The sequence below is a fragment of the Vicia villosa genome, linkage group LG1 (genome assembly GCF_029867415.1).
Source record: "Vicia villosa cultivar HV-30 ecotype Madison, WI linkage group LG1, Vvil1.0, whole genome shotgun sequence".
NCBI classification, from domain to species: domain Eukaryota; kingdom Viridiplantae; phylum Streptophyta; class Magnoliopsida; order Fabales; family Fabaceae; genus Vicia; species Vicia villosa.
Window position 1 is genome coordinate 86,627,064 of NC_081180.1, and position 20,923 is coordinate 86,647,986.

Below are 20,923 nucleotides of genomic sequence, written 5' to 3' on the forward strand. Positions count from 1 at the left end.
TGTAAATGATACCTAAACATAAATAATATTTGAATACGGGAATAAATATATTCTTGCCAATATATTTTTATATAAGAAAGATGATATTTATGATTCAATTATTTATGATCCAAGAATGATATAAGGAAAAAACATTATTATTGATTTAAATATTTTTATATATGAAAAATTTATTATTAATTTAAATATTTTTTTTCTTTTTAAATATTATATTTAAAATAAATATATTATGTAAACAAATGCGCGTATCAGAGCAGAACCCGTGCATACGCAGTCCCAGTAGTTAATTAAATATAAAAAATTGTTAATCAAACACAGTCCCAGTAGAAGTAGAACAATCAGTTTTACTACGCGATGATATATATTGTACATTTTTTTGTATTAATAAGTAACCAATATTATTTGTGATAAAAAAAAAAGTAACCAATATTAAAAAAACAGCAACATATGTAAAATTAAAAAAAAAAAATAAAACCCCGAGCATTATTCTTCCTCTTAGGTGTACATATATAATGTTCTTTGAAGTTGAAAATCAGAGAGGCTTGCGTTGGGAAACCCTAATCCTAAGGGGGCGGGAAGAGAGAACGCGAGAGACACAATGTCAGATAGGGTTATGAATGACTATAAGTTACTCCGATTACAAGATGCTCATTCTTGTATCAATCAGAGAGTTAGCATTATAGCTATTGTTCTTGAGTTTGGTCTCCCCAAAACAACTAGAGGCACTGGTAATTTTCATTTTTTCATTTTTCTCTGGCAATGATGATAAAAAGGCCGGTCTTACAGCTGCCATTTACTTACTCATATGGTAGTAGATTGATTATTGCTTTCTGAAGGTGTTTTCTGAGCCAGTTTCATTGCATGTCTTTATTGAATACTTTGATTTAGGTCAAAATATGTGTTTTTATTTATTTATTTAGGGTTAAGTCTCTCCTAGTTATAATTAGTTGCTGCTTGAATAATGTATGCAGATCAGTGTTGTACTCTAAGATTGATTGATGAAACACATTCCCAAACTGGTATGGCTGTTAATATTTTTACTGAAAATGCTGAAAGCATTCCCCGTGTTGCTGCTGCTGGAGATATAATTCACCTTTCTAATGTTATGGTATAACTCTTTATCTTGAACTAAATATTCATTAGTAATTGATTTCTGATATCAACTCTGTGATTTTGAGTTTGAACTCACAATAGTCAATTTGAGTTTGAACTCACAATAGTCAATTTGAGTTTGAACTCTGATTTCTGCATTTTTCTTTGCCTATATCAATTGAGTTTTATTTTTAGGGTCCCTTTACTTATTTCTCATTGAGTTTTAATTTATATGATTGATAACTAACATTATGAAACTGTTAAGAAAGATTTCGAATTTAACGAACTTGTTCTATGGTAGAATATTTTGATCCATTTATCCAATCTCATTCAGCATACGTTTGGTTGGGCGGTAGCATATTATATACATCCCTAAAAAGAGATATATTAGATGACTTTAAAAAGCATGCTGTGAAAAACTTAAAACATGTTAAAACCAACTCTATGCTTCTATGCTCATTTGTGTAGTGGTGCACATCTTGACTGTACATAGGATTTTTTTTTAACAGATGAACTTATGTTTTTTCCTCTTTCAAAACCCTTTTCCTGTTTTTTTGCAGTTAAGGATGCATTTTAAGGAAGTAAATGCTGTTTTCTACAAAAACTCTTCCTCTTTTGCCTTATACAGAGGGAATGATGATGATTTTGTCCCTTATCAAGTTTATTCAAGGGTTTTCCTCAGAGACGAGGACAAAATGCGCATAAACATGCTTAGAAATTGGTTTGTCAATTTTCAGATTCCTGCAGGTATTGTAGGATTTTAGCTATTAATGTAATTTGCATTCTTTTTTCTTTCATTTCTGTTTTCTAAAATCTGTATTTTAATTAGTTCTCTAATCAAAGCAACCAGAAATGAATACACTACAGAAGGTGAGTTTGAGAGCCACCTTTTTTCTCTTGACAAGAAATCAATCTGTGTCTAACCAACTCTTCTAACTGTACCCCTTTTATGTATAGGAGATGGTTGCAATTTAGTTAGTTTCCCCCTCCTACCTAGTACCAACTACCAACTTACTGTGATGTGATCCCTCACATAGACTCTCATTATTACCGTATTTGGTCAGAAGTAGGAATCCGGGGAATTTATAACTCTTATCATGCAATGGAATTTGAGCCTTGGTTGCTTTTAGCTGGTGTTTTCTAAAAACTAGCTTGGACTTATTTGTCTCCTTAAGATTTTGAATTTGTTTAGTTCAACCAAGAATTACCTTACCTATAAAGAAATCAGTATATGTTTGAGGAGTTTTGGCTTGAGGTGGTTTGTATTTTATTTATTTATTGGTGGCTTCATCATTTTTTTTTTATGCACATTCAAGGTTTTTAAATGTTGTGTTGTGTAGATTCAAGTGATTTTCCAATGCTAAGAGAAATCAAAGAAGGTCAATTTAATTTGGCCGGCAAGGTAATTCAGTTGGAATTGATTTTGATATATGTATTATGAGTTTTAAGAGCCTTGGATAAGTATTTAAGTAAAATATGTTAACTGTAATTTTTTACTTTTAGTTGTTACCTTTCCTAGTTTCTGATCCTTCATGCCTTTTGTTGCACCTTAAGATACTTCATTGCGGGGAGGCTTTGAAAGATAATTGGTTTGTCTATGTTTGGGATGGTACAGATACCCCGCCAAATTGCATAACTTCAATGTGAGTTGATGTAAAGTTACTTTATATGGTTAGTTTAACTCCCTTCCCCCTGAATGCATGTAGGATAGGGTTTGGATAAAATTGTATTAAGTACAAGGCTCAGATCAGATAATATGGCATCCTCCATAGAAACTTGATATGCTTGCTGATGAAATGCAGGCTGGAAGATGAAATCAATCATCCACTTCCATTACAATTGGAATCTCTGCCTTTGCCAAGAGATGTACTATGTACCCTGCCTACTGTTGGCTCCATCTTAAGGATTGCTTTTGAACTACCCATAGAGAAAAATCATCTCAATGTTCTTAAAAGTGGTAGATGGGCCCAGTTTATTAACATACGTCTCGAAGTGTATGCAGGACTGTGGTATGGTGTTTTTACCTCACATTCAAAGCTTCGACATACACCAGATGAAGATCGTCTCATTATAGAACACCAAAGGTGGTTACCAAATTCGTAGAGTTATAATATATGGTTTGGATAAATTGGGTCAGTAGTTAACCATTTTTATATTTTTATTATGTTTGTGTTGAGCTAGGTTGTATGATGACCGCATATTGTTGAAATCAGGAAACATGCCTATTGGCAGCATACCTCAGTCCATTGACAGCTTACCCGAGTCTTTATGTATTACAAGTAATAATTCATTCGTTACACTTTTACTAGCCTCTTAATAATAGCTCAAATTTTTGCTTTCCTTACGCAATACCCAACTATGTTTAACCGTTGCAGAGGTTAATCACGATCGTGTGCGGCATCTTACTTTAATGGATGTACTAACTCATTCAGAGGTACAGTTTTTTCACTTTTAACACCAACTCTGCAATGATCAATGTTGTGTGCCTTCTCAAAACATTATTGCTCTTTTGCTCAGTAATGTATTTCATTTATTGAAGGTGACTGCTAAGTTTAAGTGTGTTGTTCGAGTGGTAGCAGCAACACCATACCAAGCTGAAAAGTTCTGCACGCCGGCCGGGAAGTATATGATGAGACTGACCCTAGAGGATCCAACAGCGAGAATCCATGCTTTTGTAGTTGATGAAGATGGGGTCAGAATAAATTTTAACTTGACATTATATTTGGCATCAATATTTTTCTAATGATTTGTTATTTATCTGTTAATTAGTCTATGCAGTTGATCCTTTTTCTGATGTTATATATGCATGATAGGAGACTCTTTTTGATGGTTATCCGGGCACTGCAAATGTGAAAAGGAAGTTGAATAGATTACTTGGAGTAACTGAGTGTGATGACAATGTTGTTGTAAATGATAGGCCAAGAAATCCACCATGGGTGAGTGTTTGTATTAAATCATACTATGTCTCCAAAACTGATGTATGGGGAAGTAGAAACTTTAGAATATTTGACACCAAAATAGTGGATAACCCAAAATAGTGGAAACAAGATATGCTGACGTAGGATCAATGTCCAGGTGAATAGGATATGTATATAATATGCACAATATAGTGCTTTTTGTCAAGGCTGTATAATTTGAATGTAAATGAATCATTTGTAAGTTACAATGTTCAGTATTTCTTGCATGATTGATTGTAATTGACTTAATGTATATTTTATTGTGCACTGCAATGGCGTTGTGAATATCCAAAAGATGAAATTTATAACTTGCTTATTTTTATCAGAAAAGTAAAATTCATAAAATACTAATTGAGAACCAGTAATCTTCATTACTCTTATCATAAATTCATGCAAAAACAAGATTGTTTATGATGTATTATTTCTCTATTAAGTTCTTCAAATAATCCCACACTGAAATATTCGCTCAACAGAGAATGAATCTTAACTTATACTTGAAGTAGTTTTATCTCTTGTGTTGAGTGATTAAGTGTAGAGGCGTGTACTTACATTTAGGGATGTTGAAAACCAATCCGGTTCAATAGAAAACCGCAAAATCGAATCAAACTAAAATCGAAAAAAATCGCATTTGGTTCGGATGTGTTTGAGTCATTTTCTTACAGAACCGTATGGTTTGGTTTACGGTTATGTTACAAAATCTTACCAACATGTTATTGAAAGTCAACCGAACTAAACCGAATGGCACGCTATTTTTTCCTTCAAATGATTTTTAGCGTCAAAACTGCACCACGAACACCTCTACTTATATTAGGGAAAATTTTGACATATTCAGATACCAAAAGTAGAGGATTTTAAATTCAAATGCCATAATTTTGAATAAAAAATATTAATATGTCACACTTTTAGAACAAACTCGGCTATTCATAGGACGAGCTAATGAAATAAATCATTTTTCTATGTAGGCTTGACCATCCATTGGCCAAGTGCTTATTAAGTCGGTTAACATAATACTTAAGTTAACAAGTGTATAATTTTAAATAATTTTTAAAAATTTAAATAGCAACAAAATTTATTAAGTCGGTTAACTGAAGACCTGACTTAACAAGTGTATAACTCAGATATTTTTTTAAATTTTAAATGGCAACAATACCTATTAAGTCGGTTAACAGGAGAATCAACTTTAAATGTTAAAATTAATTGACTTAATAAGTCGTTCGACCAATGGATGACCGAGCCTACATACAAAAATAATTTGGTATTCTGAATTTTTTATTTAAATGTGGCACATTGATATTTTTTCTTCAATATAGTGACATTTGAGTAAAATAAAAAATAAAAAATACAAGTTATGCTAAAGAAATGTAAATTGTGTGTTATGCTAGGTAACTAGTAAATGGGATAGCATATTATAATGCAACCTAAATAAGTACAACATGTAATTAGGTAGTTGTTATTGTTACTGTAACACCCCATTTCTACCCGGCAAATATATATAAATCAGAGTTTTTCAAAATTTCTCAATAAACAAATGAGGCGTCACATAATCAAAACAAAACAAATCACCTCGTCGCATAAAGCGGATACATAGCACCTTTGAAATAGAATAACTTATTTGATTAAAACACAACGGAATCACTTAAGAATATATTCAATAAAATATCTTCAGTTAACTTAACATTTTGTCCAACCAAAATGAAACAATTAAATAACAACATCAATAATAGTATAAATCGTCCCCCCCAGAGTGCTACGTATCAGAGCGACAACCGACTCGATTAACGGCAACTAAATCTTCATACTTGAATACCTACATGTTGCCAATATAAAGGCGACGGCGAAACAAGAAAAAAAAAAGGGTGAGATATCAAATCATATAAGTGGGCATATGATAAATTGCATGCTAGGATTCAGACATATAAAATCATCACATCACAAGTATCAATAGCTACTATACACATCATACTTCTACAGTTCATTAATCTCACATACTTTTCATCACACAACAAGTCATAATCATGTAAATAGTATCATCTAATAAATTTCACATATTCAAGTAAGAACAACATTCAATAGTATAATACTCAAAAGATTCAATACTATTGTCCCAAATATATACACAATCCATCATTATCACATATTCACACGTTTAACCAATTATATATCCAAACATCACCAATTCCAATTATCACATCTCATGTACACATGACAATCACATAAATGCATATATTCAAGCATCACTTAACCTCAATGTGACTCAATGCAAGACATGTGACTCTATGCATGTGGTACCCAATGTGGACCCAAAGTTCCACCGCTTCCGATTCATATAGAATCTAGCCACGCTTCAGATCCGGACAAGATCAAAGCCACCAAATGTAAACATATAGTTTACCGCTTCCGATTCACTTTAGAATCTAAGCCTCGCTTATGTTTCAAAGCAAACCACCTTTGTTTCAAGGCATCCATGATATGAATGTATGTACAATGTTAATCAAACATATGCAATTAAGATCATCTCTACCATCTTAATATTTAGCATATCACAATAATTCAACTCGATGAATTATCCACCAATTGTACACAACATTCACAACACATACATATCATTCACATATAAAAGGTCAATTAATCAATTACGATTTACAAAATCCAATTAACACTAGTAACCATACTATCTCATGTTAATTCTCATTTTTCCAATTATATATGAACATACACATTTAAAATCAAGCAATTAATCATTAAAATTAATGCTATCCAACTAACCACAGAGAATCAATACTAGCACAACATCATGACATATACATATATTATTCTCAACATACATATTCAAGTCAAAACACAATTACGGACGAATCCTCAAAATACCGTAATTTACCGACAAACTGAATGATTGATCCAACTTCAAGTATATTCCAATCAATTAAACTCATTGCAATTAATTTAACTATTAATTTAACCAATTAATATCAAACTATATTAATTTAATTCACTTCAATTTCTACTCCATTCCCAATTTCTAGCATTCTATTGCTCAAAATCATTTTTATTGAAAAGAATATCACGCTAGCTTTCTAACGCCTCGAACGGAGACTCAAACGGAGTTACGGTTCAAAAGATATGAATTGTTAAAGTTCCAATAAAAAAAAAAACACCGACGTTATACAGTGACAACTCTAAACATGTCAGAATTACTCAAAACAAATAAAAATATGACTCTTAATAATTTTCAAACAACTCTGACAACTTATTGTCGACTCTAAAAACTCTATTGACAACTCTAACAACTCTATTGACAATTCTATTAAATTATTATAATTTATTTATAAAGAATATTTAAACCAAATACAATTTCAGTCGATTCGTAAAATATCACAATTTCAACAAAATAACACCACCATGTTAATCTACTAATTAAATTTAGCTATCATGCGAATTTTCATCAAATTTCGGACAACTAATTATATCGCTTAATTCGACTATTTTGATCAAGCGGGACTATTTTCATTTTATTATAACTGCTATTGTATTAATTCATATGTACTGCTATTTGAAACATATAATTTAATACTAATTCTATATATGTTGCTATGGCTAATATATATTGTCACTGCTACTAGAAAATTCATGTGCCAGTACCATAAAAAAATTCATTAAGGGAATAGAAAAAAAGATAACATGACATAGCACACTAGCAGCACAATGAAAGCACGATGAAACAAAGAGAACAAGAATTCATGAAATACAATGGGTGCCGGTTTTCTTACCGTCCGTCAACGGACCCTTCGCCAGTCACAACCTAAACCTTGTATATAATGATCTTTCTTTTCAATTACCAACCCAAACCAGTCCCTATGTTATTCCTCTTTGATTTCTCTCATATGCATCAAGAAAGACTTGACAGTTCTAGCCCATGCAATTATTAACACCACCAGTGACAAACAATAGCGGCAGAGATGCAGAATTTCAAGTTTTCGGAACAATTTAACACACAACCACAAAATTTAAATCCCTAATTTCCAGCAATAATTATCACAAACAAATGCAATAAATCTACACACCCAATCCCCACATACAAAGTTTCATAAGCCCTATTATAGGAAGAGAACCCCACCCTTACCTTATCAATGGAAGCAATTCAATGGGTCTCTAATTGCATCTTTACTTGACACCATGGATGCAAAATCTTCAAGCTTTTTCTTCTTCTCCATAGTCTTGCCTCTTTCTCCTCCATTATTGTTTCTTCATTATGACAACTCCCCCTTTCCAAAATCTCTAAAACCCTAATATAAAACCAATTGGGCTTAGTGTTTAAATCCTCTCTTTATTTAATATCCTCCAAAATAAATTTAGGCCCAATAAAAGATATAACTCAAATAATCAATTATATCACTTATAATAATAATTCCTTCAATATAATAATTCCGACTTATAAATAATATTATTCTTAATATTATTTTCCGACTATCCGACTTCGATTTATATAATTCCAAATACGCCCTTAAATAACACCGACAATCCAATTTCGACTAAATCAAATATTTAAATCCTTCAATAATTTAATTAACCAATTTAATTAAATTCGGGGTGTTACAACTCTCCCCCACTTAGAATATTTCCGTCCTCGAAAATTGGCTCAACACCATCCAAACACAAACCTCGTATCCAAATATCAATCTCCAAATCGCGCTTGGTAACACTTCGATCACTACCTCTTCGTCACAACAATGATTCTCATGAATATAAACACATTACAGTTCTTACCAGTTTTGCAATAATCAACGACTCAATGCAGTATTTTGGCGCATCACACTTATTCCAACAGTCCATCAATCCAAATATCAAGATAACTCATCTTTACCGACTTCTGGCATATAGTTTCTTACTCCCTCAAGCCTTACAACAACAGTGTCACCTAAGGCTTCCGCTGATCAACTCTGATAATTCTCTTTCAAGTCACCATTCTCGATAAAATTCCGTCCACTTATATGGTTCACAAATTCTCGATCCAATACAAACTTTCTTCAATACTCATCCTCACATCGTTGTTTACTTGATAATTCCAATCTTTCACTTTGTGACACTCGCTTGCATAAAACGTACTACACCGATTGTTAATCTCATCTAATTCTAACTCAACCATCCCTCTTACCAAGCTACACAAGCTAATGGGCGACTATCTTCACGATAAAATATAGATATTCTTTCTACACTATTAAGACAACAAGACAAATCTATAACGTCCAACACGAGTTTCGTCTACCATTAACAATAGATTGAGGGTGATCAGTTCCCCAATTTGCCAATTAGTATCCGACAACCTTAGTGGAGTATAAATCGTTGTTACAACAAAATAGCGTCCTTTCCGAATTTCCACTTAAATCCATTAACACGACGTAATCCAATGATTCACTTTATGTTTTTACAACTCCCACAACCTCTTACTCATAATATCTCGTCGATGAGACACCAACGTCAAACATATTACAGAATCCACTTCATAGTCACTTAGCATCACACAATCATCAAACGTCTTTCCATTTTCAAAATTACTTCTATACTCGTACTTCACAATTCATCTCATCTCAACCGAAATCCTTCTCAAAATAAATTGGCGATAAAAATTCCATACAGTCCTTCTTTTACATACACCGCCACTTTTTGGCATCCCAAATACGACTTCAATCATCCTTAAGTCTGACTTTTTCCTCACTACTTCTCCACTCCTCCTTCATAGTCATCAACACTTAAATTATCTTTAATACCGAACATCTTGTCCTCTCTTCTTAATCATCAATAAGTTATGCTTAACTTCGCTTCAGACCATTGCGGTGATAACCATTCTTATTCAACACGCTTACACATTTCCATAAGGTAGAATACAACTTCACCTCTTAGTAGGTTCAAATGGTACTTCCAACCGATACTCGAAACTCAAGATACAATCTCCGACGTTATCCAAAATTGTAACATCGACGCCAAGCATCTATAATCTTTATGGTAGCTCCCAAACTCATTCTTAGCTTCACGTCGCCTTCGAATCCGTAAACATCCAAAACTCTCAACAATAATTGCATCGTCGCTTATCGACGACATATCAGATTCTCTTACAACAGAAACCTCTTCGAGAAGCAAGGCTTCTCCCCCACTTATCGTCAAACTACTTCCTGCAACAAAACAAATAAGTACTAACAGTGCTTCACACACATGTCGCGTACTAAAGGATAAAACACCGACAGCATTCAACTGTCGTACAAACTCAACAGACTCGACAACTTGGCCGGACGGACCGACCTGCTCTGATACCACTATTGTAACACCCCATTTCTACCCGGCAAATATATATAAATCAGAGTTTTTCAAAATTTCTCAAAAAACAAATGAGGCGTCACATAATCAAAACAAAACAAATCACCTCGTCGCATAAAGCGGATACATAGCACCTTTGAAATAGAATAACTTATTTGATTAAAACACAGCGGAATCACTTAAGAATATATTCAATAAAATATCTTCAGTTAACTTAACATTTTGTCCAACCAAAATGAAACAATTAAATAGCAACATCAATAATAGTATAAATCGTCCCCCCCAGAGTGCTACGTATCAGAGCGACAACCGACTCGATTAACGGCAACTAAATCTTCATACTTGAATACCTACATGTTGCCAATATAAAGGCGACGGCGAAACAAGAAAAAAAAAGGGTGAGATATCAAATCATATAAGTGGGCATATGATAAATTGCATGCTAGGATTCAGACATATAAAATCATCACATCACAAGTATCAATAGCTACTATACACATCATACTTCTACAGTTCATTAATCTCACATACTTTTCATCACACAACAAGTCATAATCATGTAAATAGTATCATCTAATAAATTTCACATATTCAAGTAAGAACAACATTCAATAGTATAATACTCAAAAGATTCAATACTATTGTCCCAAATATATACACAATCCATCATTATCACATATTCACACGTTTAACCAATTATATATCCAAACATCACCAATTCCAATTATCACATCTCATGTACACATGACAATCACATAAATGCATATATTCAAACATCACTTAACCTCAATGTGACTCAATGCAAGACATGTGACTCTATGCATGTGGTACCCAATGTGGACCCAAAGTTCCACCGCTTCCGATTCATATAGAATCTAGCCACGCTTCAGATCCGGACAAGATCAAAGCCACCAAATGTAAACATATAGTTTACCGCTTCCGATTCACTTTAGAATCTAAGCCTCGCTTATGTTTCAAAGCAAACCACCTTTGTTTCAAGGCATCCATGATATGAATGTATGTACAATGTTAATCAAACATATGCAATTAAGATCATCTCTACCATCTTAATATTTAGCATATCACAATAATTCAACTCGATGAATTATCCACCAATTGTACACAACATTCACAACACATACATATCATTCACATATAAAAGGTCAATTAATCAATTACGATTTACAAAATCCAATTAACACTAGTAACCATACTATCTCATGTTAATTCTCATTTTTCCAATTATATATGAACATACACATTTAAAATCAAGCAATTAATCATTAAAATTAATGCTATCCAACTAACCACAGAGAATCAATACTAGCACAACATCATGACATATACATATATTATTCTCAACATACATATTCAAGTCAAAACACAATTACGGACGAATCCTCAAAATACCGTAATTTACCGACAAACTGAATGATTGATCCAACTTCAAGTATATTCCAATCAATTAAACTCATTGCAATTAATTTAACTATTAATTTAACCAATTAATATCAAACTATATTAATTTAATTCACTTCAATTTCTACTCCATTTCCAATTTCTAGCATTCTATTGCTCAAAATCATTTTTATTGAAAAGAATATCACGCTAGCTTTCTAACGCTTCGAACGGAGACTCAAACGGAGTTACGGTTCAAAAGATATGAATTGTTAAAGTTCCAATAAAAAAACAAACACCGACGTTATACACTGACAACTCTAAACATGTCAGAATTACTCAAAACAAATAAAAATATGACTCTTAATAATTTTCAAACAACTCTGACAACTTATTGTCGACTCTAAAAACTCTATTGACAACTCTAACAACTCTATTGACAATTCTATTAAATTATTATAATTTATTTATAAAGAATATTTAAACCAAATACAATTTCAGTCGATTCGTAAAATATCACAATTTCAACAAAATAACACCACCATGTTAATCTACTAATTAAATTTAGCTATCATGCGAATTTTCATCAAATTTCGGACAACTAATTATATCGCTTAATTCGACTATTTTGATCAAGCGGGACTATTTTCATTTTATTATAACTGCTATTGTATTAATTCATATGTACTGCTATTTGAAACATATAATTTAATACTAATTCTATATATGTTGCTATGGCTAATATATATTGTCACTGCTACTAGAAAATTCATGTGCCAGTACCATAAAAAAATTCATTAAGGGAATAGAAAAAAAGATAACATGACATAGCACACTAGCAGCACAATGAAAGCACGATGAAACAAAGAGAACAAGAATTCATGAAATACAATGGGTGCCGGTTTTCTTACCGTCCGTCAACGGACCCTTCGCCAGTCACAACCTAAACCTTGTATATAATGATCTTTCTTTTCAATTACCAACCCAAACCAGTCCCTATGTTATTCCTCTTTGATTTCTCTCATATGCATCAAGAAAGACTTGACAGTTCTAGCCCATGCAATTATTAACACCACCAGTGACAAACAATAGCGGCAGAGATGCAGAATTTCAAGTTTTCGGAACAATTTAACACACAACCACAAAATTTAAATCCCTAATTTCCAGCAATAATTATCACAAACAAATGCAATAAATCTACACACCCAATCCCCACATACAAAGTTTCATAAGCCCTATTATAGGAAGAGAACCCCACCCTTACCTTATCAATGGAAGCAATTCAATGGGTCTCTAATTGCATCTTTACTTGACACCATGGATGCAAAATCTTCAAGCTTTTTCTTCTTCTCCATAGTCTTGCCTCTTTCTCCTCCATTATTGTTTCTTCATTATGACAACTCCCCCTTTCCAAAATCTCTAAAACCCTAATATAAAACCAATTGGGCTTAGTGTTTAAATCCTCTCTTTATTTAATATCCTCCAAAATAAATTTAGGCCCAATAAAAGATATAACTCAAATAATCAATTATATCACTTATAATAATAATTCCTTCAATATAATAATTCCGACTTATAAATAATATTATTCTTAATATTATTTTCCGACTATCCGACTTCGATTTATATAATTCCAAATACGCCCTTAAATAACACCGACAATCCAATTTCGACTAAATCAAATATTTAAATCCTTCAATAATTTAATTAACCAATTTAATTAAATTCGGGGTGTTACAGTTACTATACACACAGTATTGCTCAAAATCGCACAAGGGTTAATGATCTACTACTAATGATGCACAATTCAGAGTTTAGTTCTACCTATCACACTAAGAATGCACAACAAATATATCATATCACACCACAAGTCTTTAATTAATAAAACAAAGAAATGACTCACAAACACTTGCAACCCAAAAACCAAAGAATAAGCATGCATTTTAAACAATTTTTTTTTCATTTATTTCAAAGGAAACTGAAAGAAAACAAAACAAAGAAATAGTTCACTCCCCCACACTTAAAACATGCATTGTTCTCAATAAAATGAAAAAACATAAGTTTAAAATAAGGATGAGAGAGAGGAAAGAACACACCTGAGCAGTCAAGGAGGACATGTGTTTGCATACGCAACATTTTCTAGTAAGGGCTCTTCTACAATCTATCCTTCCAAAGTGGGACTCTCATGGAACTCCTCTAGGTAGTGCCCATTTAATTTTTTATTAGTTCCTTTGCCTTTTATTCTAGGATCAAAGAATGATCTTTGATAAGTAAAAGTTTCGAATGAGCACGTAAAAGTGGTCTCATTTCTCACAACAACAAGCATCAATGGTTTAAGGGGATGCCTTACTGCTTTTGTTTCATTTGAAACTAAGATCTTATGCACATTACAGGATGGAATAATATCAAGAATATCTCTCAAGGTCCATCCAATTCCCTTCTTATGTTCCTGCAATGATTCCTCTTCCTTCTCAATTTGAGTCTTTGGCGAATAATTTAAATCTTCAGAAAGTAATCCGGACTCTAAAGAAGGTGGTTGTCCAATGGATGATATGTTGAGGACAGTCAGGCTGTTAAGAGCTTCAGCTTCATAAACAACTTCATTTACAATGTCACCCTACAAGGCAACATCAATCTCATCACAAACAACACAAAGGTTAGTGTTAGTACAATCATCAAATGAGCAAACATCATTAAAACCAGATAAAGATGGAAAATAAGTCGAAAACAAATCAAAATAGGCATCATCAACCAACTCAGAAAGAAATTCAATGTGAAAAACAGAATTTTTTTCCACGGTATGTTTCATAACATAATAAATGTTAAATTTAGCAATGATATCACCAAACTCCATGGACATTGTTCCTTCATCAACATCAATTTTTGTTTTCGCTATTTTCATAAATTGTCTGCCTAAAATGATAGGTGCTTTGCTTGAATTTGTTTATTCTGTCATGTCCAGAATGTAGAAATCTGCAGGAAAAATCAAGTCATTAACTTGAACAAGCACATCTTCCACTACTCCAATAGGGCGAGCATTGCTCCTGTTTGCCAACTGAATAGTAAGACATATATGCTGCAAAGGACCAAGATCAAGATTGTTTAAAATACAAGTAGGCATAACATTAATAGAAGATCCTAAATCTAACATGCAATTTTTAAATTTACTATCCCCAATGGTACATGAAATAACAAAAGTTCCCGGATCCTTGCATTTTTTGGGGCATGGCCTGATTATGGGAAGAAATAATAGCCTTTTTAGGTGAAGGTTTTGGCTAAATAAGGGCCAAAAAATTTTGTCCCAAATTGAATCTCTCATTTCCCTTCAACTTCCTCTTGTGTGTACACAAATTTTTCCAGAAATTTTGTGTTATTCGAAACCTACTTAATCACATCAAGGAGCAGAATATTTACCGCAACCTTTCTGAATACACCCAAAATCTCTCCCTCACTTTCTTCCTCATCAATCTTTTTATTTTCCAGTACTCTTTGTGGGAAAGGGATTGATGGCACATACTCTTTTTCAACCTCAATAACAACAGAAGGGATTGGTGTTATCTCAATAATTTTTTTTATTTTTTCTGGGGCTGGTTCTGCAACTTTGTCGGATCTCAAGGAAATTGCACTCACATTCAAATTAGGGTCATTAGGATTCTTCACTACTGTTTGGGCAGGTAGTTGGTTCAATCCTTGAGCTTGCCGCATGGTATTCTTTGAAGTGGTAAGCTGTCCAATCTGTGTTTGCAAAGTCTGAATACTAGAATCTGTTTGTTGCTGAAACTAGAGATTGTTTATAGCCATTTGCTTGATAAGGTCCTCTAGTGAAGGTCCGAAAAATGCAGGGGGGTTACTTGGGGAGAGTTTCTGATAAGTGCCAAAATGTTGTTATTTTGTATATGTAATTTGTGGCACTTATCGATACTTTTTATTTATATCGTTTGAATCATCTCCGCTTTTTGTGTAAATATGTATACTTTAAGTATTATTAAGTTTTTGTGTAATTGTGTACCGTTTGATAGTTTTAATGTATTTTTGTAGGTATTATTGCGTATTCGGAGCCTCAAGGAATAAAGTGTCGAAGACACGACTGCGAACACGATTTTGAAAAAAGAAGAATAAAGTTCTGGTGTAGCGCGCCAAGCGCGCTTAGAGCGGTCTCGGAGCATTTCAGAAAAGTTTGGAAGAATGAAGCGTGCTTAGCGCAACTTTTAAGGCACGACGTGCAGTCTGTCGATTTAAGTTTTAAGTGAGGGCGCTTAGCGTGCTTAGCGCGGTCTGCGTTTTTCTGTTTTTCTATTTATAGGACAACTTTGTTATTTTTAGGTTTTATCATCCTTTTTCCCCTTGGAGAGGCTTTGATCCATTCTTTGTATTTTATAGGTTCAAACAAAATCATTGGGTGGTTCATATGTCGATTAGTTGCGGGTTGTTTCTGATTGCGACGACAACACGAGAAGTTTCTGCTTGTGTTCCTTCTTCCCTATAACCCATTCCAATGGTGGGTGTTGTATGTACATTTTTCTCTTCTTGTATGTACATTTTTTGATCTTAGGATCATCTATATATTTGCTTTACAAATCATTATTGATATTGTTCTTGATCTTTTTGCTTAAATGCGTCATATTTGTGTTGTTGTAGAAATAAACTTCATGAATCTTGATTAAGGATAATATCTATTGGTTTCTAAACTCTAGACATAGATTTAGGACAAATAATCTTTATGGGTATCAGAGCTTAATGCCTCCGTGTTGTTTATGTCGGTTGGGACATCCCCGATGCGAATGATATGGTTGTTCGCGATTTTGCGTTAAACATAACCTCTGTTATGGTAAGTCTCGAGCGATGCTTGGTGATTTTGATGCGTATGGTGAGTGTGTTGGGATAGATATTCAGATTTAAGTATTTGACGGGTAGAAAGAAATACGATTCCATATTTAATTCTTTTGATCTGCAATATATTGTTTATTTGCTTTTATTTACTTTTCCGCATTTACCTTCCGCAAACCAATTTATGAAACTTAGAGTACGAGAATGTTGAACGGCAGTTTTCCCTCACACCAATCTCTATAGACACAATATGATATAACCTATATCACCCAGTAATTTATTACCTATTACTTTTTCTTGCCGCTTTACCGCTCCAAAGTTGCCATACCAAAGAATTGGCTGGTATCTGTATTCGTTGTTGCTATGAGGATTGTAAATGTTTGCTGCCTATGCTTGAGGCAAATCAGTAATTACACCCTCTTGCAATGTAGGACATTATCTGTTGGGTGTTCATGGGAAGTGCAAATACCACATAACCTTGATGTTTGAGTTTTTATAACTTCCAACTGTCTCACAAATGAAGTAAGTTCATCAATTCTGGTCTCTAAAGCCTTGTTGGAAGAAACTTGAATCTCATTCTCCCCTTTTTTCAAGATCAAAGAATTGTTTCTATTTGTGAATTGTTGGGAGTTGAGTGACATGTTCTCGATCAAGGATTTGGCATCAACTTGAGTCTTATCAACAAGTGCTCCACCACTAGCAGTATCCAAAATATTTCTATCCATTGGTAACAACCCCTCATAAAAATACTAAATAAGCAACAACTTGGTAATCTGGTGTTGAGGGGAGCTGGATACTAATTGTCTGAACCTCTCGCAATACTCAGCCAATGATTCATTTTCCTGTCTAATACCACATATCTCTTTTTTGATTGATGCAGCTCTGGAGGCAGGGAAGACTTTATTCAAATCATTCCAGGTCGTGACAGAATTCGGTTCAAGAGAGTATAATCAATGTTTGGCAGCGCCTTGTAGTGAGAATGGAAAGGCTTTGAGCTTAATGTGATCTTCAGTTATTCCTTCAGGTCTCAATGGTGTAGATCAAACAACATGGAGTTCCTTTAGATGCTTATGCAGATCCTCACTTGCAAGACCACTAAACCTTGACAACAAGTGTATTATACCAGATTTCAATTCAAAAGGAACAACAACATCACCATATTCAATACATAAACCATTGTAATTAACATCAGGAGCAACAAGATGCCTTAGTGTTCTTTTATCAACCATGTTATCAAAATCAAGTTCAGAATCGGAATCAATTAAGCAATGCAACTACAAATGCGAAAATGACAGCAATGTCCTTATTAGGCATAAACAAATCGCAAGAAGCAATATGATTAAAATAAATTCAGAAAAATTCAAAAACACGAAATTTAATATAATTAAGTGAAATAAGAATTTTGAGAATTTTTTGGAATTATTTGAAACTATGAAAACAGTAAAAAAAATTAATAAAAAATAGAAAAATGATGAATTTGGGAACAAATTTTAATTCGGACACAATTTTCCTAAAAACCAGATTTTTGACTCTAGGTCGAGAATTGGCCAAAACTGTGAGGAAGCTAGGGCCTAATCTTAAGAAAACTAAACCTATGACTCTAAAATGAGTTGATAACAATACAAGAATCCCCGGAAACGGTGCTAATTGGACCCGCTGTCGCGCGCGAATAAAAAACGTGTATTTTTGAAATATAGTTTACGGTAACGACAACTCGAGTATCGTGTCTCAAGGATTCATGTTCAATTTTTAACCAAATGAAAACGATTATGGGAGGGTTTGTTCGATTAAGAAAAATAGTGCAAATAAGTGATTATTAAAATAAGCTAAGACGATTAATCTATTGTTTTGGTTTCCAAACTTATCATCGACCCAAACAATTCCATTCCTAAGCAGACTCTATTTTCTCTTCGATTATAATAACAATCATACATGCGCAATTGATATTACACGATAGATATTCCTAATTTTCCTAATTAAGCAAACAAATATAACAATCGTGAAATAAGTAAACACGACAAACAAACACAGATTAAGCAAACACAATTAAAATATAGGAACATGCAATCATCAAAATAAATCAATCAACCCTAAGACAAATCAAATTAAACAAACAAGATATCAAAGAGAATAATTGAAAGGAAATAGATTTTTATTGGAAATTAAAAGAACCTCAAATTGTCGGCGGAAACCGATTAAAACAAATTAATCGCTTGGAATTAGTTCTCCATTATCAAGCGTATGAAAATTTTGTCAATAGTCAATATGCTAGAGTACCGCGGCTGTAATAGGTAAAAAGAAACTAGGATTTCCCCCATCTAATTCTAACCGGGTCGAAAACATAAAAACCGGCCCAAAATTAGCCCAAGACTAATTATTTCATAAAGTTTGAAACTTCAATGAATTATTTGAGACTCCTCCACTCCGAATCAACTTTTAGCTTCAACAGAAAAGTTGTAACTCTTTCTCTTAGCTTTATGTCGCACATTAGAACGCACAAAACGGCACCCCATAGCTCCAGGTGTGATCCGCGCAGTAAAAATAGCTTATGCTGAAAATAAAATACGAAAATAAATTAAGAGTAAAAGTAAACTTAAATCTAAAAACACAATAAAATAGTAAAATAAATACAACAAACTAAGAAATGCCTAAGTACAATCATAGAAGAATGAGCATCAAAATGCACTGATCACTTAGGATATGTTTGTTCACTGATACCCTATTACAAGTGGATATTAGATGAAATGGCCCATTGGGCTAATTGAATTAATGAATGATAATCATCTCAATATGCAAGAGGAAATGTCAAGTGGCTAATTGAATTAATGAATGATAATCATCTCAATATGCAAGAGGAAATGTCAAGTGACTTATATAAGCATTTGGGTTGTAACAAACCATAAGACTAAATCCCAACAAACTAACTATCTAAACTAATTATCCAAAATAATAGGTAACGGTAATTAAGTTTCTAATAAAAAGAACGGTATAAAAATCATATTTGACTAAAAAGGGCATTATAAAATCATTTTTCCAAAAATAGAATTAATGAGAAGAAATCTTGGAGATTTTATATTCAAAGGTAAGTTTAAAACTCACCATCTTTAGATCATACCAGATAGAATATTGACCAAGCTAGCTACTTGGAAGAGACACATTCTTTCTATGATACATATGATTCAATTGGTCTAATTCGTCATACAAGACATGCTTCTATATAGTTTTAGAATTTATGGATGACCGACCAACCTTCTTAACAAACTAAATTCTTGAATCAATTTTTTTTTTGTCAAAAGGTAGCATAAAAAAATTAACAAAGCCGATTGGGAGAATGTTTATGTTTTTTTTCTCACCTTTGTATGAAGGAGGTCTTGGTCTGAGAGATATTAAGACAATTAACAAAGCCGATTGTTCATCACTTTGTTGGAATTTATTGACTACCAATAATCAATGGTCTTCTATGCTTATTAGTAGATAATCCAGGCACATAAAATCAATCATGCATCTTATTTCTTCTTTAATATGGCCTAACATTAAGCAATTTTTCTCCCTTTTGGAGGAATATAGTATATGGTAGGTTGGCAATGAAAAGTTCATTGATTTATGGACTAACAATTATTGGAGTACAAAATTAAAGATTTATACCTTATATTTCCATTGGATAATTAATTTTGCAAATTGCTAAGGTCAATTCAATGATCTAGGATATAAATTGGAACATTCTTCATGATGAACTAATTTAGACATGATCTGCAAATGGTTATCTATCTTTTAAAGATGCTTACAAATGTATTAAGAGGTATCACATTGAGTCTTCTTGTACAAAATTCATTTGACATCCATACATATCTCCTACTAAGTCATCATTGTCTTGGAAGCTAATGCATAATGTTGTTGCAACATAATACAACCTAATTGAAGGATAATGTTTATGATTTCGAGGTTCTCTCTCTACAAACATGACGTGGAAACTGCATAATACTTATTTCTTAGATGCATTTACACTAGGGTGGCAAAGCGAGATACCGGCCCCGCCATATACCCGCCAAAAAAAGGGCGGGGATGGCAAGCTCGCTAAGTTGAAATGGGCATAAAAACCTAACCCGCCCCGTCAAGATAATGGGTTGGTGGGCGGTGGGCTTCCCCGTCTATTTTTGTATTTTTAATTTTTTTTTAGATTAATAGACTTTTTCACATTTCAATTAGATTTTTCACATTGTTTTTAGAACAATTTTTTACAAAGCATTTTTTAAACAAATTTTACTTAAAAATATTACATATATTCACAAATAAATGTATAAAATAAAACCATTAAGAATTGAAATTACTAGAATTAACTA

The 20,923-nt window shown here is 33.0% G+C and overlaps 1 protein-coding gene and 1 non-coding gene across 2 annotated transcripts; both read left to right on the forward strand.

The window, feature by feature from the left end:
• Positions 1-526: 526 nt before the first annotated feature.
• On the forward strand, positions 527-4,289 carry LOC131611398 (protection of telomeres protein 1b-like). Its single transcript, XM_058883429.1, has 10 exons — positions 527-728; positions 972-1,108; positions 1,653-1,839; positions 2,433-2,494; positions 2,647-2,735; positions 2,895-3,176; positions 3,274-3,371; positions 3,468-3,526; positions 3,632-3,784; positions 3,906-4,289. Exons 1-10 carry the CDS (start codon positions 599-601, stop codon positions 4,128-4,130), a joined length of 1,422 nt encoding a protein of 473 aa, XP_058739412.1. The 5' UTR covers positions 527-598; the 3' UTR covers positions 4,131-4,289.
• On the forward strand, positions 755-852 carry LOC131645565 (small nucleolar RNA snoR113). Its single transcript, XR_009297167.1, has one exon. It is a non-coding gene; the product is annotated as a small nucleolar RNA snoR113 (small nucleolar RNA).
• Positions 4,290-20,923: the final 16,634 nt, after the last annotated feature.